The sequence below is a fragment of the Mauremys mutica genome, chromosome 2 (assembly GCF_020497125.1).
Source record: "Mauremys mutica isolate MM-2020 ecotype Southern chromosome 2, ASM2049712v1, whole genome shotgun sequence".
Taxonomy (NCBI): Eukaryota; Metazoa; Chordata; order Testudines; family Geoemydidae; genus Mauremys; species Mauremys mutica.
This window is the reverse complement of record NC_059073.1, coordinates 297,046,603-297,073,240: the sequence shown is the minus strand read 5'-3', so window position 1 is coordinate 297,073,240 and position 26,638 is coordinate 297,046,603. Positions and strand designations below refer to the sequence as shown.

Below are 26,638 nucleotides of genomic sequence, written 5' to 3'. Positions count from 1 at the left end.
AGAACTATTGTTATAAGCTGGGGACGCATCAGTTGGAAGTAACAGAGGAGGAGAAGGAACTCAGAGTATTGGTTGACCACAGGATGACTATGAGCCGCCAATATGATATGGCCGTGAAAAAAGCTAATGCGGTCTTGGGATGCATCAGGTGAGGTATTTCCAGTAGAGATAAGGAGGTGTTAGTACCGTTATACAAGGCACTGGTGAGACCTCATCTGGAACACTGTGTGCAGTTCTGGTCTCTCATGTTTAAGAAGGATGAATTCAAACTGGAACAGATTCAGAGAAGTGCTACTAGGATGATCCGAGGAATGGAAAACCTGTCATATGAAAGGAGACTCAAAGAGCTTGGCTTGTTTACCCTAACCAAAAGAAGGCTGAGGGGAGATATGATTGTTCTCTATAAATATATCAGAGGAATAAATACCAGGGAGGGAGAGGAATTATTTAAGCTCAGTACCAATGTGGACACAAGAACAAATGGATATAAACTGGCTCTCAGGAAGTTTAGATTTGAAATTAGACGAAGGTTTCTAACCATTAGAGGAGTGAAGTTCTGGACCAGCCTTCCAAGGGGAGTAGTGGGGGAAAAAGACATATCTGGCTTCAAGACTAAGCTTGATAAGTTTATGGAGGGGATGGTATAATGGGATAGCCTAATTTTGCCAATTAATTCGTCTTTGACTGCTTGTGATGGGATGTTAGATGGGGTGGGATCTGAGTTACTACAGAGAATTCTTTCCTGGGTGTCTGGCTGGTGAGTCTTGCCCACACGCTCAGGGTTTAGCTGATCGCCAGAAGCCCTGGATTTTTTTTTTGCCTTCCTCTGCAGTGTGGGGCACAGGTCACTTGCTGGAAGGTTCTCTGCACCTTGAAGTCTTTAAACCATGATTTGAGGACTTCAATGGCTCAGACACAGGTTTGATACAGGAGTGGGTGGGTGAGATTCTGTGGCCTCCATTGTGCAGGAGGTCAGACTAGATCATAATGGTCCCTTCTGACCTTAAAGTCTATGAGTCTATGGGTAGGTTTACACTTACCGGCCGGGTCGACGCGGTGAGTTCGACTTCTCGGAGTTCGAACTATTGCGTCTGATCTAGACGCGATAGTTCGAACTCCGGAAGCGCTGCGGTCGACTCTGGTACTCCACCACAGCAAATGGCGGTGGCGGAGTCGACGGGGGAGCCGCGGAGTTCGACCCCGCCGCGTCTGGACGGGTGAGTAGTTCGAACTAGGGTACTTCGAATTCAGCTACGCTATTCACGTAGCTGAATTTGCGTAACCTAATTCGAACCCCCTTTTTAGTGTAGACCAGGCCTATGAGAATTGAGGTTTAATCAGCATGGAGTAGAGCAGAAGAATTACTCCTCATGTCTTGCTTACAACACTACTGCTAATACATCCCAGAATGTTTGCTTTTTTTTGCAACAGTGTTACACTGTTGACTCATACTTAGCTTGTGATCCACTATGACCACTAGATCCCTTTCTGAGTACTCCTTTCTAGGCAGTCATTTCCCATTTTGTATGTCTGCAACTGACTGTTCCTTCCTAAGTGGAGTACTTTGCATCCGACGAAGTGGGTATTCACCCACGAAAGCTCATGCTGCAAAACATCTGTTAGTCTATAAGGTGCCACAGGATTCTTTGCTGCTTTTACAGATCCAGACTAACACTAACACGGCTACCCCTCTGATACTTTGCATTTGTCCTTATTGAATTTCATCCTATTTACTTCAGACTATTTCTCCAGTTTGTCCAGATCATTTTGAATTTTAATTCATTCTCAAAAGTACTTGCAACCCCTCCCATCTTGGTATTATCTGCAATGATTATGTTTTGACAGGTTATGAGCTTTCTGTAGATATCTTACATGATATTCTTTACGGACAAATAGCCTGTAAGACATGTTTGGTGTAATGAGTTTTTCAGGTCTGAAGTGAACTCTTTGCAAACAACAGGGGACCAAGGGGTCTCTGTGTCACACATCACCTCCATATTGGTGCATATAACAAAGTTCATTCCGCACATGGGTGGGAAAAGTTAGAGGGAATACTGATTTTGAGTAGGAGTAGAGAGATTATTTTACCTCTGTATTTGGCATTGGCATTGGTGGAACTGCTGCTGGAATAGCATGTCTAGTTCTGGTGTCCATAATTCAATGAGGATGTTGATAAATTGGTAAGGGTTCAAAGAAGAGCCATGACAATAATTAAAGGATTAGAAAACATACTTTATAGTGACAGACTCAAGGAGCTCCATCTGTTTAGCTTAACAAAGAGAAGGTTAAGGGGTAACTTTATCATAGTCTATAAGTACCTACATAGGGAACAAATATTTGATAGTAGCTCTTCAGTCTAGCAAATAAAATTATAATACGATGGCTGGATGTTGGAGCTAGACAAATTCGGACTGGAAATAAGGCATTCATTTTTAACAGTGAGGGTAATTAACAAGTGGAACAATTTACCAATGATTCTGTGGATTCTGCATCACTGGCAATTTTAAAATCAAGATTGGATTTTTTTTTTATAAAAGACAGGCTACAGATTAAACAGGAATTAATTCAAAGTCCTATGGCCTGTCTTATACAGGAGATCAGAATAGATGATCCCAGTGGTCCCTTCTGGCCTTGTAATCTATGAATCTAGGAATATAGCCCATGATATTGTACATTTATGACAATTTACCTCCTCTACCAATTGAAAAAGGAATACAGCAAAAGCTGTCCTTTATAAAAATTCCATCACTCAGAATCACAGAAATGACAACTGGAAATGATTTCTTGGTGTATGCGACAGGGTGACTCTCTTGTGATATAGTGAAACCTGATGTTTGTGTTCTGTGTCAGCAACAACCTCACCAAGCGCAATGCACTGACCTGGTAATCCAACATGAGGAGAAGTGTGCATCGCACACTCACATCACCAGGCCTCTTCACCTGGAAGCCATCAGTCTCCTGGGTAGTGGGAGTTCTATGCCACTGCCAGAGGAGAAACAGAATAGGAAGAAGGTCAGTCCCAGTTTGCCCCTGTCTGACCTCGGAGATTGTGTGGTTGTGGGTGTGTATATATAGTTTTCATGCAAAAATTATCATTAGTTCAACAGTAAGATTCTGAAATCACACCCTCCGAACAGTATTGCCAGGTGTCCAGCTTTTGACCGGAATGCCTGGTCGAAAAGGGACCCTGGCAGCTCCAGTAAGCACCTCTGACGAGGCCATTAAAATTCTGGTCAGCGGCACAGGGGGGCTAAGGCAGATTCCCTGCCTGCCCTGGCTCCATGTAGCTCCCAGAAGCAGCAGCATGTCCCTCCGGCTCCTAGGCGCAAGGGCAGCCAGTGAGACTCTATACGCTGCCCCTGCCCCAAGCGCTGGTTCTGCAGCTCCCATTGGCTGGGAACTGCAGCCAATGGGAGCTGTGGGGGCTGTGCTTGTGGGCGAAGGCAGTGCACGGAGCCCCTGGCTGCTCCAGTGCCTTGGAGCCACAGGGACATATTGGACATTTCCAGGAGCTGCCTGAGGTAAGTGTCGCCCGGAACCCGCACACCAACCCTCTGCCCCAGCTTGAGACCCCTCCCGAACCCCAAACCCCTCATCCCCAGCCCCACACCAGAGCCCACACTCCCCAGCCGGAACCCTCACCCTCCCACCCCCACACCCCAACCCACTGCCCCAGCCCAGAGCCTCCTCCTACGCTCCAAACCCTTCTGCTGCAACCCCCAACCCAGAGCCCCCTCCTGCACCCCAAATTCCTCATCCCTAGCCTCATCCTAGAGCCTGCACCCCCAGCCAGAACCCTCACCCCCCTGCACTCCAACCCCTCTGCCCCAGCCCTGAGCCCCCTCACACACCCTGAACCCCTCATTTCTGGTCCCACCCCACAGCCCACACCCCCTGCCCCAGCCTGGTGAAAATGAGCAAGTGAGTGAGGGTGGGGGAGAGCAAACAATGGAGGAAGGGGGAATGAAGTGAGCAGGGGGCAAGGCCTCAGAGAAGGGGCAAGGCAGAGATGGGGCCTCAGGGAAGGGGCGGGGTATGGGTGGGGCAAGAGAGTTCAGGTTTGTACGATTAGACATTTGGCAACCCTACCTCCGAAGTTAGAAAATTCCAGCTCTCCCCCTTGCGCATATGCCTTAAAATACAATCTCTCTTTATATCAGGGTATGTTATTTGTTGGATAATACAATATATACTGCAAATTGGAATTTTTTATACAACCTGTGATAGGGTGTATAAAGGGTGTATAAGGTGCCACCAGACTCCTTGTTGTTTTTGTGGATACAGACTCACATGGCTACCTCCTGATACTTAACACCATGCAAGGCACTAAATTTAGCCGTATGGAGTGGAAATCCATCAACCTCAACAAAAAACTTACACAGATACAGACAGATATCTTCCTCTCCAAGTGCAAACAGATGGACATCATACCAAATGGACTGAAGGTAAAAAAATCCATTGCAATCAACATACTACACTGACTATGGTGAGAGACTGTGCCACACACTCTCAAAGAAACTGAGGAACCACCTGATCAGCATCCTGTACAGCAGACAGGAGAAGATCAAGAATGAGCTCTCAAAACTGGAGACTCTCATATAAAACCAACCTTCCACACAAACTTCCATGTGGCTGGACTTTACGAAAATGACACAAGCCATTTATAACACACACTTCACTTCTCCACAGAGGAAAAAGGACAGTAAACTACATGCCACAGGGGGCTACGACAGTGGTACCCTCAGCTCATCTAACAATATTGTTAATCTATCCAACCACACACTTAGCCCGGCGGAAGAGTCTGTCCTATCTGACACCACTGAGAACAGCCTAGCTCCATCCTCTTTGGAACCCCTTTTCAGGTAGTTGAAAGCAGCTATCAAATCCCCATTCGCTCTTCTCTTCTGCAGACTAAATAATTCCAGTTCCCTCAGCTTCTCCTCATCTTCACATCCTGCCCTAAACTGTTGGATAGTGTGAGGCATGCACTGTCAAAGAGCTAACTTATTACACTGGAGGATGCAGTGATTCCTGTGTACACTGAGCAAGTTTGCTAAGTCTGTAAGATATGTTGGGATCTTTCTGAATGAAAGTTGCTATATAAATACATTTAGAATTGTTTCTATTAAAACAAAGCAACAAATATAGGGACTGATGCAGGAAAACACTAAAGCACATGCTGGAGCTCTTTTGCAATTCTGGGACTGCATGGGCACCTGTGCTGATCAGCTCACCACACTAGCCAAACAGGAAATGAAATTCAAAAGTTTGTGGGGCTTTTCCTCTCTACCTGGCCAGTGCATCAGAGTTAAGAGTGCTGTCCAGAGCGGTCACAATGGAGCACTCTGGGATAGCTCCCGGAGGCCAATACCATCGAATTGAATCCACACTACCCCAAATTCAACACAGCAAGGTTGATTTCAGCGCAAATCCCCTCATCAGGGAGGAGGCTTTTTATTAAATCAATTTTAAGAGCCCTTTAAGTCGACAAAAATGGCTTCATCATGTAGACGGGTGCAGGGTTAAATTGATCTAACGCTGCTACATGAAACTCGTAGTGTAGACCAGGGCTGTGACAAACAAATTTATTTACATTTACAGGAGATACTGCTGCCTGCTTCTTATTTACTTCACCTGAAAGCGAGAACAGGCATTCGCATGGCACTTTTGTAGTCGGCGTTGCAAGGTATTTATGTGCCAAAAATGCTAAACATTCATATGCCCTTTCATGCTTCGGCCACCATTCCAGAGGACATGCTTCCATGCTGATGATGCTTGTTACAAAAATAATGCGTTAATTAAATCTGTGACTGAACTCCTTGGGGGAGAACTGAATGTCTCCTGTTCTGTTTTACCCACATTCTGCCGTATATTTCATGTTAATAGAATATAGAATAATAGAATCATAGAATATCAGGGTTGGAAGGGACCTCAGCCTAGCTCCATCTGCTTTGGAACCCCCCTTCAGGTAGTTGAGGGCTGCTATCAAATCCCCCCTCCCTCTTCTCTTCTGCAGACTAAATAATCCCAGTTCCCTCAGCTTCTCCTCATAAGTCATGTGCTCCAGCCCCCTAATAATTTTTGTTGCCCTGCGCTGGACTCTTTCCAATTTTTCCACATCCTTCTTATAGTGTGGGGCCCAAAACTGGACACAGTACTCCAGATGAGGCCGATCAGCCAGCTCTCCTGGACTCCTTTGCCCCTCATGTTATTCTCCCAGGGGATCCTGCCCATCAGTTCCCTGAAGGAGTCTGGACTTTTCTGAAGTCCAGGAGCCGTATTCTGCTGCTCTCCTTTCTTCCTTGTGTCAGGATCCTGAACTCGACCATCTCATGGTCACTGCCTCCCAGGTTCCCATCCACTTTTGCTTCCCCTACTAATTCTTCCTGGTTTGTGAGCAGCAGGTCAAGAAGAGCTCTGCCCCTAGTTGGTTCCTCCAGCACTTGCACCAGGAAATTGTCCCCTACACTTTCCAAAAACTTCCTGGATTGTCTGTGCACCGCTGTATTGCTCTCCCAGCAGATATCAGGGTGATTAAAGTCTCCCATGAGAACCAGGGCCTGCAATCTAGTAACTTCTATTAGTTGCCGGAAGAAAGCCTCGTCCACCTCATCCCTCTGGTCTGGTGGTCTATAGCAGACTCCTACCACGACATCACCCTTGTTGCTCACACTTCTAAACTTAATCTAGAGACTCTCAGGTTCTTCTGCAGTTTCATACCGGAGCTCTGAGCAATCATACTGCTCTCTTACATACAATGCAACTCCTCCACCTTTTCTGCCCTGCCTGTCCTTCCTGAACAGTTTATATCCATCCATGACAGTACTCCAGTCATGTGAGTTATCCATCAAGTCTCTGTTATTCCAATCACATCATAATTCCTTGACTGTGCCAGGACTTCCAGTCCTCCCTGCTTGTTTCCCAGGCTTCTTGCATTTGTGTACAGGCACTTAAGATAACTTGCTGATCGTCCTGCTTTCTCAGTATGAGGCAGGAGTCCTACCCTCTTGTGCTATCCTGCTCATGCTTCCTCCCAGTATCCCACTTCCCCACTTACCTCAGGGCTTTGGTCTCCTTCCCCCGGTGAGCCTAGTTTAAAGCCCTCCTCACTAGGTTAGCCAGCCTGCTTGCAAAGAAGCTCTTCCCTCTCTTCGTTAGGTGGAGCCTGTTTCTGCCTAGCAATCCTTTTTCTTGGAACACCATCCCGTGGTCAAAGAATCCAAAGCCTTCTCTCCGACACAACCTGCGTAACCATTCATTGACTTCCACGGTCTCTACCTGGGCCTTTTCCTTCCACAGGGAGGATGTACGAGAACACCACTTGCACCTCAAACTCCTTTATCCTTCTTCCCAGAGCCACGTAGTCTGCAGTGATCCGCTCAAGGTCATTCTTGGCAGTATCATTGGTGCCCACATGGAGAAGCAGGAAGGGGTAGCGATCCAAGGGCTTGATGAGTCTCGGCAGTCTCTCGGTCACATCGTGAATCCTAGCTCCTGGTAAGCAGCACACTTCTTGGTTTTCCCAGACGGAACAGCAGATAGATGAGTCAGTCCCCCTTAGGAGGGAGTCCACAACCACCACCACCTACCACCTGCCTCCTTCTCTTGGGAGTGGTGGTCGTGGAACACCCATCCCCCTACCCATGTTACAGCAGTCTTGGATGATGACCCAGCACATGTTTGTTTTAAGAACACTTTCACAGCAGATTTGACAAAACGCAAAGAACGTACCAATGTGAGATTTCTAAAAATAGCTCCAACACAGGACCCAAGATTTAAGAATCTGAAGTGCTGTCAAAAAATCTGAGCGGGACGAGGTGTGGAGAATGCTTTCAGAAGCCTTAAAAGAGCAACACCACAATGTGGAAACTACAGAACCTGAACCACCAAAAAAAGAAAATCAACCTTCTGCTGGTGGCATCTGACTCAGATGATGAAAATGAACACACATCAGTCTGCTCTGCTTTGGATTGTTATCAAGTAGAACCCGTGATCAGCATGGACGCATGTCCTCTGGAATGGTGGTTGAAACATGAATGGACATATGAATCTTTAGTGCATCTGGCACGTAAATATCTTGCGACGCCAGCTATAACAGTGCCATGCTGTTCTCACTTTCTGCTGACATTGTAAACAACAAGCGGCCAGCGTATCTCCTGCAAATTGCAACCAAACTTGTTTGTCTGAGCAATTGGTTGAAGTAGGACTGACAGACTTGTTTTATTTTTGAATGCAGTTATTTTTTTGTACATAATTCTAAATTTGTAAGTTCAACTTCCACGATAAAGAGATTGCACTACAGTACTTGCAATGGGGGAATTGAAAACCTGGGGCCTGTTTTGTTCAACACCTTTATTAATGATCTGAATGATGGGATTCCTTGCACCCTCAGCAAGTTTGCAGATGACATTAAGCTGGGGGGAGAGGTAGATATGCTGGAGCATAGGGATAGGGTCCAGAGTGACCTAGACAAATTGGAGGATTGGGCCAAAAGAAATCTGATGAGGTTCAACAAGGACAAGTGCAGAGTCCTGCACTTAGGACAGAAGAATCCCATGCAGTGCTACATGCTGGAGACCGACTGGCTAAGCAGCAGTTCTGCAGAAAAGGACCTGTGGATTACAGTGGATGAGAAGCTGGATATGAGTCAGCAGTGTGCCCTTGTTGCCAAGAAGGCCAATAGCATATTGGTCTGCATTAGTAGGAGCATTGCCAGCAGATCGAGGGAAGTGATTATTCGACACTGGTGAGGCCCCACCTGGAGTATTACATCCAGTTTTGGTCCCCCCAGTACAGAAGGGATGTGGACAAATTGGAAAGAGTCCAGCGGAGGGCAACGAAAATGATTAGGGGGCTGGGGCACATGACTTATGAGGAGAGGCTGAGGGAACTGCGGTTATTTAGTCTGCAGAAGAGAAGAGGGCGGGGGGATTTGATAGCAGCCTTCAACTACCTGAAGGGGGGTTCCAAAGAGGATGGAGCTCGGCTGTTCTCAGTGGTACCAGATGACAGAACAAGGAGTAATTTTCTCAAGTTGCAGTGGGGGAGGTCTAGGTTGGATATTAGGAAACACTATTTCACTAGGAGGGTGGTGAAGAACGGGAATGGGTTCCCTAGGGAGGTGGTGGAATCTCCTTCCTTAGAGGTTTTTAAGGCCTGGCTTGACAAAGCCCTGGCTGGGATGATTTAGTTGGTGTTGGTCCTGCGTTGAGCAGGGAATTGGACTAGATGACCTCCTGAGGTCTCTTCCAACGTGTAACCGGGTCCTTTCCTCGGCCCCGCCCCTGCTGGGCTTTTTCTCTCTCAATAAAGCACTGTGAGGCTTTTCTTGCTGCAGCACCCATGGCTTTTATTTACACACAGTTCCCACCACCAGCGATACTATTTACAAACTCACAAGTCTTCCTATCTCCTCTTTTACAGGGAGTCTCCCTTCAGCCTGGAGACTACCCCTTCCCTGGCCCTCCTCCCTTGCACTGGCTGCCAGCCAGCCTTTATAGCTCTTCTACTAGCAGGCCCACAGGTGCAGCCAGTTCCAGAGGCCAGGCACCAGCCTTCTCCCCAGCCCCAATCTATTTCTCCTGATTGGGGCTGGTTGAGCAGGGGCTAATCAGGTGCCTTTGCACCAGCACCCTGCTACACAACCCTAATATTCTATGATTCTAGGTTATTATTTCTTTTGTTTTTTACAGTGGAAATATCAAAAATAAATATAAAGTGAGCACTGTACCTTTTGTATTCTGTGTTATAATTAAAATCAATATATTTAAAAATGTAGAAAACATCACAAATATTTAAATAAATGGTATTCTATTATTAACAGCACGATTAATTGTGATTTTTTTCAATCATGCAATTAATCACAATTACTTTTTTTTAATCACTTGACAGTCCTAGTCACTACATGTATGTTTCATGAACAAAGTTTATTTTCAATTGAATTTTTAAAAAAAGTAATAATCTGATCAGCAAATTAGCTGGTTCTACCTGGGGAGCCAATGTGGAGACACTAAGAAACTCTGTGCTTGCCTTGTGCTATTCTGTAGCACAGTATTGCTCCCCAGTGTGGCCCAGCTCTTTTCACAGAGGACTAGCAGACACTCATCTGAATGAAACTATGCATATAACAAGGAGACCAACCAACGAACCAGGCCTGGCTGTTCGTCCTGTTCAACACTGCCCCATGACATCAGATGATAAATCACCTTGCAAAATCTGTTCCTTAAGGTGCAAGACATGCTACATGTACCCCCACTGGAAAATGTATTTAATCCTCAATAAAAAGAACAGGAGTATTTGTGGCACCTTAGAGAATAACAAATTTATTTCAGCATAAGCTTTCGTGGGCTACAGCTCACCTCTTCGGATGCATAGAATGGAACACATGGACAGGAGATATTTATGCATACAGAGAACATGAAAAGGTGGAAGTATGCATACCAACTGGAAGAGTACAATCAATTGAGATGAGCTATCGTCAGCAGGAGAAAAAAAACCTTTGAAGTGATAATTGAGATGACCCATAGACGGTGTGAGGAGAACTTAACATATGGGACATCTCAATTATCACTTCAAAGGTTTTTTTTCTAGCTCATCTCAACTGATTGGACTCTTCCAGTTGGTATGCATACTTCCACCTTTTCATGTTCTCTGTATGCATAAATATCTCCTGTCCGTGTGTTCCATTCTATGCATCCGAAAAGGTGAGCTGTAGCCCACGAAAGCTTATGCTGAAAAAAATTTGTTAGTCTCTAAGGTGCCACAAGTACTCCTGTTCTTTTTGCGGATACCAACTAACACGGCTGCTACTCTGAAATTAATCCTCAATATCACCTCCAGGTGGCGCACTAGATGGCTAGAACAAGCTTCATACATTGTCAGTGCCTATCTCATGACAGATCCAATAGTACAGCCACTGGTTTTGACCTTGTTTGCCATCTTTGAATAAAGCTCAATAATTTCAGATGCAAAGTGCTCAGATGTGCTGCCTTTGTGACTCTCCTTTTTGCTGCTGTGGCCAGTTGAAAGATATAGGCTATACATATACCTGTAGGCTGCACCCAGCATCACGGACTGCCTAATTCCCTCATGGACTTGCATAATGCCCTTCCCTCAGCTACTGAATGTAGATGCAATTGCAAATATAACAGAATTTATATATTCATAAACCAAACTAATATTTAAAACTGGAACCATAACTTGGCCATAAAAATTGCTACACAAACTTTTTCACACACACACACACACACACACACACACACACACACGCACACTTTTTTTTCTAGGAAGGTCTTCACACAGTGTTGAATTTAAAAATAAAACATGTCACTTACAATACTATCATTTTGAAATGGATGCTTATTCACAACTTTTTAAGTTCTTATCTTCATTAGCCAATACATCATGTAAGTTCCTTGATCCAGAACTCACAGTAAAGATGAAAGATCTGCACCGACTGGCTCCTCATAAAAGGGAATCAGCCTCAGCACCAGTAAAATTCCAACACCAAAGTCTTCTTTCTCAAAGCCATGGCTTTGTTGCTTACGATGCCTGAATGAAGATTATTTAAGCACTACAGTCATAAATACTATGTATGGCAAATCTCTTTCATATCCCTAAAAGAGAACATATGCCATTACCCCTTACTCACTGTGCCTAGCTTGGTAGCCACTTGAGAGGCCACTAACATCCCAGAAGAAAAAGTCAATGAAAGTAAACATGGGAGGAGGAATTAAGAGCGTACATAGTTGTTGAGTTGCAGTAGAAGCAGAGTTGTGTGTCAGGGTTGCATGAGCCTCCTACCTCCACCAAATGATTGTCAGGTCCATAAAGATCTTTGTCCAGCTCAATGACCAAACTTTTAAAGAAGGAGGAAAATTTCCGCTTCTGTTTGCTGAGCTGTAAAATCAGAAAACAGAGAAATGTCAAAGAACACACCTCATCTTGGGTTTACTGCTAACTTTGTGTGGCCTTCTCCTCTGGAACATGAATTCCCAGACTGGATTGGATCCAAGGTCCATCTAGTCCAGTCTCTGTCTCTGAGAATGGCCAGTACCAGCTACTTCTGAAGAAGGTGCAAGAAACCTGATAGTGGGCAATTGTGGAATTACCTGCACATGGGAGAAGATTTCCCCTAACCCTGTCAGAAAACTTTGGCTTGTACCCTGGAGTAAGACAGTTTATCCTATCTATTTTAAGTATGGATATTCTTTTTTTTTTTTATCTGAAAAAGCACAAGGCCTCAATTATATCTTGTGGCAGTGAGCTCCACAGGTTAATCATGCACAGTACAAAAAATATTTCCTTTTGTCAGATTTAAATGTTGCTTTGCTATTTCATTGGTGGTCAGCATGTCGAAGTCTCACCTTGTCCCTCCCAGAAACATACCATGGTTTGACAGTTACTGTGCAGCATTTGCTGCTCATTACACTAATCGTGATTGTTTCACTATTATCTTCTCCTCCATACATTTTCTTGTGTTTCCCACCTGTTGCCTCTCATCACATACTTAGATTGTAAGCTCTTTAGGGACAGGGACAGTGTGACCGAAAGCACCCCCTTTTATTCACAACCTACACACTATTGTAATAATCTTTGTACAAAATATGTCTTGAGAGGTATCATTTGAAAACTAATAACTTGCTGGTAATACCATGGTGAAATGTATATAGCAACATTATATGTAAAGTTATGAAATCCCCCTGCATGACGTTAATAGCACATTTTCAAAACCACATTGTCCTGACTAGGTAAAAGTTGTTAAACAGGTCTATCCTAAACAGAGGACTGTGTGTTTATCTCAATTTATATATACATAATAAACAGGATGCTGAGGACAGCAAGGGGGGAAATGGCAGGGAGACAAGGCAAATCAGCATTTCAGCAAACACAGGTAAGAAGAAAGAGCATGGAGCCTCCTTCACCAGCAGACTCCATGTCACCTTCTTTACTGTTTGAATAAGCTTTGCTTGGAGGGGTAATCTTCAGAAGGATCCAATTTAAAGGGTAACTTGACTATAAAAGTGAGGGGCAAAAATATCCCAAATCATCTCTCTTCTACCTACGAAGAAAAAAGGAACCAGCCCTTTGACTTTGGAGGGAAATCCTGACCTAAAAAATTGGTCAGCCATGTTGCTGGGAATATGTGGTAAGGATGTTACCTTGAACCAAGTCTAGCTTGTTGAGTTTTAGTTACCAAAAAGCGTTATTTGTTTCTCTTGTAACCATTCCTAACTTTAATACCCGATACCTGAATTCACTCAAAAGCACATCTTTTTTTATTTATAAACTTGTTTTATTTTTTAATTTAAACCAATCCAGTGTTGTGTTTAAACTGAACTGTTTGGTAATGCCAATTAAAGTAGCAAACTGTTGAATATTGACTCTTTACAGGGGAAATGGACCTTTAACATCTGAACTGTCGAGGAAAGGGCTGGACAGCGCAGAACACACATTTGGAGAAAATTCAAGACTGGGAGTGTGCTGGGGTCACCCTGCAAGTAGTAACCCAGGTTGGTGGAAGCCAGCGTGTGACTGGGGTGGTCTGGCAGGCTGCTGAGGTTAGAGCTGCTGGACCAGGGCTGCAGCTATACTTAGACACTCAGGGTGTGACATGTATGCTGTTAGGCTGTTTGTAAGTACCCCGAACAACAAAAAAACACTAAGAGGCACCCAAGCTTGCAACCCCTCACAGGTCTGGATTCACCCCAGAATATGACCGACTGCCTTTGCTATATGTATGTTCTGCACTTAACAGAAGAGAACTAAAACCTTGATTGGGACCTTTAGGCACTACTGCTATAAAATAATAATAATAATCCTCTTCTAACCTGGCCCTGACCCCCTACGTATGCTCTCTTACGCTTCCTATGAACACAAACCACCCTACATCCTCTTCTTGCCCCTCTAGCCTACCCCTCACAATGGAGCCTGTCCTGCTCATGTCATACCACCTAGCAACACTGCCTTCCCCAGACATGACCTATCCCACAAGGTACGGCCCAAATCCAGCCTACATCTATAAATGGAATGAATTTCCCCCAGTGAAGTCCTCTTCTCCCCTTCTGTGTTTGGGTCTCTCCCTTTCTTTCCTTCTGTCAGTATCATGCTCCCTCCCCTCCCTTTTCACCCACATGCCACAGAATTATGTCTGTACTGCTGCTTCTGCTGGACATATGCTTTCACAGAAGTAGTGGCCCTTCCACTCCTATATGGAGATATCCTTTCTAACACTTGCATTCTCTGTGACAGTCCAGCATCCTACAGAACACAACAGGAACTTCCAGCCCCTTCTCAACCATAGTGGAGAGAGATATGCAGCAAAGTCTTACATCATCCAGGAGTTTCCCTTCCACTCGCAGCTCCCAGGATGCAATGCTGCCATCAGAGTCATCAGCATCAGATTTTGCAGGGTTAAAGGTGTTGGAGATGTAAAGCCTCAGTTTCCGTTTTTGCTGTTAAACAAAATAGAAATAAGAAAATTACACACACAGCGCACATTCAGGGCATCAGGCAGCCCTGGGATACAGATGTATCTAAGTATTTATATGGCCCCCTATCACTGTAGAATCTGAGTGCTCACTGGAGTTGCACCAGCTTACTTCTGCATTTGCCCCTGGGTATGTAACAAAACTTACTGAAATGCTGGATCTTAAAATTCCATTCAGAAAGCATCCAGCAGTGAGGAAGAACAGAGAATGGGCCATACACCAAGGAAGAAAGAAGGGTACCATGCACACCTCACAACCCGGGAAGCTAATGCCCTACTGGTTTTACAAACCTTTTGAAAACTATTTAGTGTAAAAAGATTAAATAATACTGATACTTTAAAACAATCTGATTCTTCCTTTATCAATTCCAGCCAGTGTTGATGAGGATTGTCATCAATATAAAGGAAAGAGTAGCATAAAATCCCTCCTTGGCAGCTGTACTAAATTGCCTTACCAGCAGGGCCGGCTCCAGACCCCAGCGCGCCAAGCGCGCGCTTGGGGCGGCATGCCGCAGGAGGGCGGCAGGCGGCTCCGGTGGACCTCCCGCAAACATGCCTGCGGAGGGTCCGCTGGTCCCGTGGTTTCTGTGGAGCATCCGCAGGCGTGCCTGCGGGAGGTCCACCGGAGCCGCGGGACCAGCGGACCCTCTGCAGGCACGTCTGCAGGAGGTGCACCGGAGCCGCGGGACCGGCGACCGCCAGAGCGCCCCCCATGGCGTGCCGCCCTGCTTGGGGCGGCGCAATTCCTAGAGCCGCCCCTGCTTACCGGTAAGGGGTTAAGCAGTTCAATAACCTAGTTGGCACCTGACCAGAAGGACCAATGAGGAAAGAAGATACTTTCAAATCTGGGGGGGGGGGAGGTTTTGTTTGTGCTCTCTTTGTTGTTCCCTCTCCAGATGGAGGGAGACACCAAGCAGGTACAACATCTCCTGAAAATATACCTGGAATAATCCATCTAAAATTACAGAAATTGTAAGTAAGGAAAGGAAATGCATCAGGTTATCTTTTGTTTTTAGCTTGGGAATTTTCCTATGCTACAAAGATAGTTTTATTCCTGTTTTTGTAATTGTGAAGCTGAGTAAAGAGGGGGAGTCCTCTATGTTTTAAATCTTTTTATTACCCTGTAAAGTTACCTTCCATCCTGATTTTGCAGGTGTGATTCTTTTACTTCTTTCTTTATAATAAAGTTCTTCTTTTAAGAACCTGATTGATTTTAGTGTCCTGAAGATAAAGGGTCTGGTCTCTACTCACATTGTTAACCAATTGGTTGGTATATTATTCTCAAGCCTTCCCAGGAAAGGGGATGAAAGGGGGATATTTTGGGGGGATAGGGATTCCAAGTGACCCTTTCTTGAATTTTTGTGTATATCACTTGGTGGTGGCAGCAATACCATCCAAGGACAAGGAAAGGAATTTGTGCCTTGGGGAAGTTTTTAACCTAAGCTAGTAGAATATAAGTTTAGGGAGTCTTTCATGTGGGTCCCCACATCTGTACCCCAGAGTTCAGAGTGGGGGAGGAAACCTGACAAGGACGATGATGAGCCATAACAGCAAAGCTCTTGTCATATGAATGTCTTTCATGGATGATTCAATCCAGATTTTTATATTGCAGGGGTGGCCAAACCGCGGCTTGCAAGCCACATGCAGCGATTTTACAGCTAAAATGTTGCTTGTGGAGCCCCACACAGCGCCCCCCACCCCATTCTCCACCTACAGACTGTGGGAGGGAGCTCAGGTCTTCTGCCAGAGACAACTAATGCCTGCTGACAGTGGGGAGGAGCACAATTTAAAGGTTCAGCTCCCCCAACAGCTTGAGTCACGTACCCCCAGGCACACATACCCCATACTCTCAGCAGTTCTCCCTGCAGCTCCCAGCTGTTTGCTGCAGCCTCTCCCCACGACCACAGCTCACAGCTTGCCAATTCCAGCAGCTGCTGTGCAGGGAGGGGGCCCAGTGGCACCACATGATGGAGTGGGGCCAGCAAATCCTGGCAAAAATCTGGGGGAGCATGTGACCCCATGAGTCCCCACCCCTGTCGCCTCTAGCTCTGCCCAGCAGGAGTGGGGTCTCAGGGCTTCAATATTGCGGGGCGTGCCTGCCAGGCAGGAGTGGGGATGAAAGCCCGAGACTCCCCCTTCTCTGCAGGGCAGAAGCCCCTAACTCCACCACCCTGCTGCAGAGCTCAAGCCTCAAGCCCCGACAGGCACACCTTGGCTCTTGAACTTCTGAAGATTGTTGTATGCAGCTTGGAGGGTCTGTAAATTTGGCCACTCCTCTTATACTGGCACCCATTTTTGTAGTATATGAACTTGCAAAACTAGATACACTAGCAGTTCCATCCCCCTCACCATATTTCCCTATCCTGCAGAGCTTTACCTGTAATGTTCACCACACACTGCTGTACCTCCTGCACAACTCTGCTGCCACCCCAATTGCCCCCTATAACACATACACTCTAAGCTTCCCCAGTAGCTATTTATCCCATCACATTCCTCCATTCCCAGCACAGCTATCTCCTCCATCTCTGCACTGCTCTGATCACCTATTCCCCTAATATTCCCCTAGCAACCAGTGTGGTGGGTTTCATACCTGTGAGCACACAAGCTGCTCCAATAAACCATCAGACCTTATAATGGTGACAGAGACAAGCTTTTGAGATACACAGAGCGGAAGAAGAGCTTTGTTAGCTCGAAAGCTTGTCTCTGTCACTAACAGCTGTTCCAGTAAAAGATATTAGCTCACCCACCTTGTCTCGCTAATATTCGGGGACCAACATGGCTACAACTACACTGCAAACAGAGTTTATAACCTCCATAAATATCATACCTTCTTGGATGACTCACAAATCCACCTCTTCCCACTTGACTTGCCTCCCTCTCAATAATTCTTCCTGCAAGGCTTGCTGATTACTCAAACTTATCATGACTCAAACTGACCTCCTTATGTGACCTTCTAAACCCTCTCCACTTATTTCATTACCATTGACATCACCATCATCTTCCCTGTTACCCCAACTTGCAACCTGGAGATCATCTTCAACTCCTTCCTCTCACTTTCTCCTTATATTCAGGCTGTATCTAAATCTTTCTGTTTCTTCCTCCTCAATATAATAAAAATCTGACTCTTCATCTCCAATTAGATGGTCCAAAGAGCCAGTTCGTCAAACCCTGATCTTTTCCTGTTTTCTTTACTGCTAGCTCCTCCACTCTGACCGTCCATGATATCTACATTGTTTCCTCTAGTCCATTCAAAATGAGACAGGTAAAATTATTTTTCATCCCTGTCAACTAGACTACATCACATCTCCTCTTGCAACTCTCCACTGGCTCCCCCTTGCCCAACACATCAATTTTAAGCTTCTCATACTTCCTTCATGTTCTTGTACAAGTCAGCTGCACCCTACGTATCAGAACTTGTCTCCTATTGTGCCACAAGGAAGAATCATATAATAATTATGAATAACAATGCTAAATGATGCCTACCTATGGATTTCCTAGTGTGTCCTGGATTCTATGTATCTTGCTTTTAGCTTGTAAACTCTTCAGGTGTAACATGGTGGACTCAAATAGTCTGTCTACACTGCAAAAAAATACCTGCAGCTGACCCATGTCAGCTGACTCAGGTTCATGGAGCTCAAGCTACAGGGCTATAAAACGTCTTTGTAGAGGTTCAGGCTCAGGCTGAAGCTCAGGGTCTGTGACCCTCCCCACTCATGGGGCCCCAGAACCTGTGCTCCAGTCCAAGTCCACATCTACACTGCAATTGTACAGCCCCACAGCCCGCGCCCCACAAGTCCAAGTCAGCTGACACAGGCTGGCCATGGTGTTTTACTGTAGTGTAGACATACCCAAAGGTGCTACCCTGGGCCAGGACAGTCTATTTGTATGCATGTGAGCATGTGGTTACTGCTACACAAATAATAACTAACAATAACTGGTGGACTCAACGGTACCTGGAGAAACCAGCAGAATGTGTAATTCACATCTGTGAGCTGTTCTTCAAATCAGATGTTCATACAGAGGACATCGCAAAACAAGCCATTGTCTCAGAAAAGACCATCACTTCAGTAAGGACATTGATCAGAGATCTCCCAACTCCAATGCAACAAGAAAGACCCATGAATTTGATTCATCCATGTAGACTCATGGACCTTATCAAATTCCAAAACATGCTAAAGGACTGCACCACTCCACTAACAGGTCAAGATGTTGAAGATCTGAGAAATCATTATCCTCATACTTGAGCCTTGACCTTCACCATGATGGCCCCTGCAGAGGCACTTCCTTCCTCGTCAGCCACACAGATCTTGGTTTTCTGAAACCCTGTGCTGGATGAAGACAGAGGGACAAAAACTCAAGCACCAACAGCAGAAAACGAAGGCTGGAAGAGACAGATTGAAAGACAAAGAATTCCTCCAAGCTCACGTTAAGCTGTATTACAGGCCAAATGAACCTTCCTATCAGCCTCCACTTCAAATACCACTAAAGAAACTATTTGAGGTGGTAAACTGCTTCATTAACCGTGATGTCTGCAGCCCACAGCAGAACCCAGCACTGTGAAGAACTATCCTCCTACTTCACTGAAATGATCACGCACATTCAGGAAAGTTTCTTTGGCTTGCAGGGATCTGATCCCCCTCTGCCAGCCAACCAACAGCCCATCTGTATTTCCAGACTCCAGCCCATTCACTTCACAAGAAGTATTGGTGTGAATCTGACCCTTCCTCTTCCTGGCTAGTGCAAGTGAGTCATGAGTAAGTGGTTCCACTCTTGACCAAAACAATCAATGTGTATTTAAGGAGGAATCTTCCCTTCCTCCTTCAAATATATAATAGTCTGATGAACACTGAATAAGCCTACCCTGGATACAATGGTTCTAGCCAAATACTGCTCACTATTAAACTTTCAAACTCACAGAGAAGCTAGCCAAAGGCTGTCTAGAACTCATCTAACCAAAGCCAGCAACCTATACCTGACATAATCTGGATTCAGGCCAGGATATGGGACAGAAAAAGCATATTAGTAGCACTGATAGAGGATATGCTGCTGTCAACAGGTAAAGGCAGACAGTCATCCTCCTCTTACTGGCTCTCTCTGCAGCATTCGATACTGTCAGATACTGTTGTCCTGCCTCAAAGAGGTGGCAGGGGTCCAGGAGAATGTGCTAAAATGATTTGAGTCATTCCTGGATGAACGCATGCAGAGGGCACTTATGGAAAACTGCAACTTTGCAACTAGATGCCCAACTTATGGAGTCCCGTTGGGACCAGTTCTGTCTCTGATCCTATTCAACATCTAGATGAAGCCAAAAGGAAACCTGGTGAGACAACAATGATTCAAATGCTGTAATATGTGGATGACATACAGCTCTACGTATCCTTCACCACATACGACTACACCTTTACTACAAAGACGGCCTAGAGCTTGGACAAATCAGCTCTCAGATGAAGAACATCTGGCTGAATCTAAACCCCAGCAAGACAAAGGTAATGCTGATTAGCAAAATACGCACTTTGCAACCATAGTGCTGTTTCCTTTGGTTGATGGTTCACACTCACAGTTGGCCAATTCATTTCACAGCTCATGTGCACTTTTATATTCCTTGCAGTAGCATCTGTGAACTTTGCTTTCTACATCTCTGGTTCATTAGGAGACTCCATCTCATCCTGGCAGATGATGACTTCGCCTCAGTTATAGACACTCTTGTCACCTTCTGACTGGACTACAGCAATGCAATATACCTGGGCATGACGCCATCCGCAATTAGGAAGTGCCAGCTAGCACTGATTGCAACAGCATATCTCAGGAACACAGATCACCCCAAGCACATCACACTCATTCTCTCTGCACCCTAGCTTCCCACAGAATATCAAGTCACAGTCTTGGTCTTTATCACAAAGGTGCTCAGGAGCCTGGGCCCATGATATTGAAAAGATCACTTAAAGCTCCAGGATGAAGACCAAGATCAATATATCTGTTCCTCAGGCACACTGGAACTGCCCACCACAAGAGTAATGTTCATCATGTTCAGGAGATAGAACTTTCTTGAGGACTGGTTCAAGATGGTGAACTGAACTCCATAGAACTAAGAACTATCATCTTCCACTTCAAGTCCTTTCAGTAATATACACGTATAGCAGCACATACATTTAAAAAAAAATAAAACCTACCAAAACAAAACACTATAGTGCACTCTCAATTTTCCCCCTGGAGAGAGAATGAAAAAGGGAAAGAAGGCTCTCAGATGAAGGCTCTCAGATACTATGGTAATGAAAGCAGCATAAGAACCTATGCAGAATGGAACAGACTATACTAGAACATGAGTCTCACATATACACGGGGAAAACAGATCTTGCAACAGTATGAACAGTAGCTGTTTCTATCTCTGAGTTCTTCAGACATCGGATTCACAATAACCAGTGGAGTTCATAAGTTTGATTAAATAAGCAGCATTCCTGGAAATGAACCAACTCTGTTTAAAAAACTAACTGTAGTTCACAATGCTTACATTCCTAACTTTGGCACTTGCACGAGGTCCCCTGTTGAAGTGACCATCTCCCAGGAGTGTCTGAAAAGAGACTGCAACTTCTGTGAGGTGCCCAATATAAATTACAAACTTGCCAGCGAGTTCGCTGAAGGTTACAATCTCTGTTGGATGCTTCCCTAGCTCTGCTAGGGAATCTCACTCAAGTTACAACAGATACCAGAGGATGAACCAAAATCTGCTGAAGGCATAGAACTCTGCCGGACTGCAGGTTTCATGTACAGCATTGTGTACAGATCTATGTACATATGTCACATATAGACCTCCATGCTGCTCATAGACTCATAAATTCCAAGGCCAGAAAGGGCACTGTGATTATCAGGTCTGTCTCCTATTTAACACAGACCACAGAACTTCCCAAAAATAATTCCTAGAGCAGATATATTTAGAAAAACATCTAATTTTGATTTAAAATTGTCAATGATAGAGAATCAACCATGACTATTAGTAAATTGTTCCAGTGTTTAATTACACTCACTGTTAAAAATATTGCCAGGCTGAATTTGTCTAGCTTCAACTTCCAGCCATTGGAAAGTGTTAGACTTTTCTCTACTAGATTGTGGAGCCCAAGATCTAATATTTGTTCCCCATGCATGTACTTATAGCCTGTAGTTAAGTCACCCTTAACCTTGTCTTGTTAAGCTAAAGAAATTGATTTTCTTGAGTCTGTCACTATAAGGCGTGTTTTCTAATTCTTTATCATTCTCATGGCTCTTGTCTGAACCCTCTCCAATTTAACAACCTCCTTCTTGAATTGTGGACACCAGAATGGGCCACAATATTCCAGCAGCAGTTGCACCAATGGCAAATACAGAGGTAAAATAACTTCTTTACTTCTACATAAGATTCCCTTGTTTTATGCAGCCAAGGACTGTATTTGCTCTTTTGGCCACAGCATCACTTTGGGAGCGCTTGTTCAGCTGATTGTCCACCACGACTCCCAAATCTTTTCCAGAGTCACTGCTTCCCAGAATAGAGTCCCCCATACTCTAAGTATGGCCTACATTCTTTATTCCTAGAGGTATACATTTGCATTTAGCCATATTAAAATACAAACTGTTTGCTTGTACCCAGCTTACCAAGTAATCCAGATCACTCTGTATTGGAGACCTCTCCTCTTCATTATTTACCACTCCCTCAATTTTTCTGTCATCTGCAAACCTTACCAGTGACGATTTTATGTTTTCTTCTAGCTCACTGATAAAAAAGTTAAACAACATAGGGCCAAGAACCAATCCCTGAAGGACTCCTCTAGAAACACAGCCAGTCAATGACGACTTCCGATTTACAATTATATTTTGAGACCTACCAGTTAGCCAGTTTTTAATTGATGTAACATGTACCATGTTAATTTTATATTGTTCTAGTTTTTTTATGTCATGCTCCTAAGTGTAGGGTAAATCTTGTCCTCAAAAGACAGAGTAGATAAAAATCTATGCTTTTGTATCTACATATAGAGAGGCTGACAGGCAAACAAACTATAAGTTGGTATGATGTGGAATAAATGTTTAAATCACATGAATTTGTTAGCCTCACAAGAAGTTACTAAAGAAATTTAGGAGACAGGGGGTGGATTGGAAACTGCAAAGAGACAAAAACCAGAGACTATGAATAACTGGTCAATTTTCATCAAGGCAAAAGGTTAAAGGTGGGTGCACAAGGTTTCAGATCTGGATTGGTATTGTTTAATATACAACAACTTCTTGCTTAACGTTGTATTTATGTTCCTGAAAAATGCAACTTTAAGTGAAACGCTGTTAAGCAAATCCAATTTCCCCATAAGAATTAATATAAATGGGGGGGGGGGGGTTAGGTTCCAGGGAATTTTTTTTCACCAGACAAAATACTATATTATATACATATACACACACATACATACATACACACAGAGAGAGTTTACATTTTAAACAAACAATTTAATACTAGTACACAGCGATGATGATTGTGAAGCTTCGTTGAGGTGGTGAAGTGAGAGGGTGGGATATTTCCCAAGGAATGCCTTACTGCCAAATGATGAATTAGCAATCGGCTGAGCCCTCAAGGGTTAACCCACTGTTGTTAATGTAGCCTCACACTCTACAAGGCAGCATGAATGGAGGGAGGGGAGACAGCATGGCAGACAGAGACACACACCGTGTATGAGAGAGAGAGAGAGATGTGCATTGACCCTTTAAGTACGCTGACCCCACTCTAAGTACACTGCCTTTTTAAGTAGATCAGCAAGTTGAGACAGCAGCTGCTGCCAGCAAGCTCCCTCCATCCTGAGCCCTGTCGTGTCCCCCCACCCGCTCTATGGAGATGGGGTAAGCGGGGGGCAGGAGTAGGGGGAAGGGGGACACCCTGACATTAGCACCCCTCTTCCCCCCGCCCAGCAAGCAGGAGGCTCCAGGGCAGGGGCAGGAGCAGCACATGGCAGTGGGGGAGGGACAGCTGAACTGTCCGGCAACTGATAGCCTGCTGGGCAGCTGCCACACAGGGAATTTTGGGGAGTGGGGAGCTGATGTGGGGCTGCCGGGCCACCCTGGTTCCAAGCACCCAACAGCTAGCTCCAAGGGGCTGCTCTTCCTGCAAGCAATGGACAAAGCAAACGGCTGCCAAATGATGTGAGAAGGAACATTGCACAACTTTAAATGAGCATGTTCTCTAATTGATCAGCAATGTAACAACAAAACAACGTTAACCGGGATGACTTTAAGTGAGGAGTTACTGTACATATTCATGATCTGGGAATAAAATAAGAAAAGAGGTGGCAAAATCTGCAGATGAAATAAAGTTATTTAGGTTATTCAAGCCCAGAGAAGACTGAACTTTAGGGTTGACTGTGCACTGTGTGAAGAAATACTTACTTTTGTTTCTTTTAAACCTGTTGCCTATTAATTTCATTTGGTGACCCCCTAGCATTTAGTTATGAGAAGGAGTAAATAATACTTCCTTATTTACTTTCTCCACAGCAGTCATGATTTTATAGACCTCTATCATATCCCCCCTTAGTCTCCTCTTTTCCAAGCTGAAAAGTCCCAGGGTAATTGTGATTTGCTGGAAGTAGCTCAGTGTAGTGAGAAGAGCAGCAGTTTGTTTGTTTGGAGTGGCAATGTGCCTGGTAAAAAAGCTGCCCAACTCTTCCAGTATTTGTCTGTAACCTGCCCTGTGTGCTGGGACAAGGGAGAGGAGGGGAGTTTGCCTAAAAGGGGATTAGGTAGGAATCCACCTGATGGGCCAGAGGTGATTCTGGATGTAAGTGAAACTCAGGAGTTAGTAGTGCCTTAGTAATAAAGGAACTCCAGCTTTTGGGCTGTGACTGCCCTGCTCTAAGCAATTTGTCCTGAATTGATACTCTTAGTTGTGTCCTGCCAGAGGCAGCATCGTTAGACCTGTTTTTTGACAGTGGCCAGTGCCTGATGCTTCAGAGGAAAAGAATAGAACAGGGTGATTTCAAGTTATCCCTCACCGGTTGTCCTATCCCAGTTTCTTGCAGTTGGAGGTTTAAGGACACACAGAGTTTGGCGTTGTGTTCCTGACCATCTTGGCTAATAGCCATTGATGGAACTATCCTCCATGAATGTCATAGGTCTCACCCCCACTTGGAGCTGTTGGGTTCACAAGATGGGGACCTGCATGGATTTTTCTAAAGTTAAATTTTAGTTTAGATCTGGTAAAAGCTGCCACCACCCAATAAGGTACGTGTATTGGGACACAGTCCTTCCCCAAAATCCTTGGGGATCCCAAGAGCCCCAAATCCATGGAGTTCTTACACCTAGGAGAAATAAACCATTCCCCCCTGCTTCCTTCCCCCTCCCTTTTCCTAGGAGAGATACCAGAATCCAACTACAGAGGGATGCTTCCCTCCTCCCCTTTCCCTGAGAATCCACCCAAGGAAAGATCAACCAAGTCCTTTACAGAAAAGATTTATTAAAGACTAAAAAGAAAGTAACTGTCTCTGTAACCAAGATGCAAAAATACAGGGTCTAAACTTATCAATCTCTGGAGAGAATTCCCCCCCTCCTTTCTTTCTCAGTAAAAGCAAAGTAACAGCAAACAGGAATAAAGAATTTCCTTCAGCAAACACACAATTGCAAATGTAGAAATCAAATTATAAGACTAATCCGCCTTTCTAATTAATACTCACTATTGAATAGTAGGAACTACTCCAGGAGAACTTGGAGACATGACTGATTTGAAATTATCTTGTCCCTGATTGGTCCTCTGGTCAGGTGGTCATCAGGTACTGCATGTTAACCCTTTACAGGTAAAAGAGACCTTAACCCTTAACTATCTGTTTATGACAATGAACTCACCTAATGCTTTTTTGAACCCAGTTATATTTTTGGCCTTCACAATATCCCATAACAACAAGTTCCACAGCTTGACTGTGCATTGTACTCCTTTTGTTCATTTTAAGTCTGCTGTTTATTAATTTTATCAGGTGACATCTAGCTCCTGTGTTAGGTGAAGGGGTTAATAACATTCCCTATTCACTTTCTCCACACCATTCATGATTTTATAGACCTCTCTTATATCCCCCCTTAGTCATCTCATTTCTAAACTGAACAGTCTCAGTCTTTTTCATTTCTCCTCATATGGAAGCTGTCCCAGACCCCTAATAATTTTTGTTGCCCTTCTCAGCACTTTTTCCCATTCTAATACATCTTTTTTGAGATAAGGCAACCAGAACCGCACACAGTATTCAAGGTGTGGGCGTACCATGGATTTATATAGTGGCATCATGATATTTTCTGTCTTATTTCTATCCCTTTCCTAATGGTTCCTAACATTCTGTTCGCTTTTTTGACTGCTGCTGCACATTCAGTGGATGTTTTCAGGGAATTATCCATGATGACTCCAAGATCTTTTCTTTAGTGGTAACAGCTAATTTAGACCCCATCGTTTTGTATGTATTGTTGGGATTATGTTTTCCAATGTGCATTACTTGGCATTTATCAACATCGAATTTCATCTGCCAGTTTAGTCACCCAGTTTAGTGAGATCCAGTTGTAACTCTTTGCAGTCAGCTTTGGCCTTAACAATCTTGAATAATTTTGTATCATCTGTAAATTCTGCCACCTCACTGTTTATCCCTCTTTCCAGATAATTTATGAATCCTTGGAGGACCTCCGCTATTTTCCTCTCTCCATTGTGAAGACTGACCATTTATTCCTACCCTTTGTTTCCTACCTTTAACCAGTTACTGATCCATAAGAGGACCTTCCCTCTTATCCCATGACTGCTTACTTTACTTAAGAGGCTTTGGTGTGGGACCTGTTAAAGACTTTTTGAAAGTCCAAGTACACTATATCCACTCTATCACTTTTGTCCAAATGCTGGTTGGCATCCTCAAAGAATTCTAACAGATTGGTGAGCCATGATTTCCTTTTCAAAAGCCATGTTGACTTTTCCTCAACATATTGTGTTCATTTATGTGTCTGATAATTCTGTTCTTTATTATAGTTTCAGCACTTTGCCTGGTACTGAAGTTAGGCTGATTGACCCATAATTCCCAGGATCGCTTCTGGAGCCTTTTTTAAAAATCAGTGTTGCATTAGCTACCCCCTAGCTATCTGGTACAGAGGCTGATTTAAGCAATAGGTTACATACCATAGTTACTAATT

General features: G+C 44.4%; 1 protein-coding gene across 11 annotated transcripts in view; it reads right to left on the bottom strand.

Annotated features, from left to right (window-relative positions):
- SMARCD3 (SWI/SNF related, matrix associated, actin dependent regulator of chromatin, subfamily d, member 3) overlaps positions 1-26,638 on the bottom strand; it is a 197,454-nt gene that overhangs the window by 47,547 nt on the left and 123,269 nt on the right. For 10 of the 11 annotated variants that reach the window (XM_045005229.1, XM_045005238.1, XM_045005228.1 and 7 more), the window contains 3 exons: positions 14,331-14,453; positions 11,803-11,898; positions 2,881-2,982 (listed from right to left, as the gene is read on the bottom strand). In XM_045005229.1, coding sequence (XP_044861164.1) covers positions 2,881-2,982; positions 11,803-11,898; positions 14,331-14,453 — 321 coding nt within the window. The remainder of the gene's footprint in view (positions 1-2,880; positions 2,983-11,802; positions 11,899-14,330; positions 14,454-26,638) is intronic. The other variant, XM_045005232.1, reaches the window with a different exon arrangement.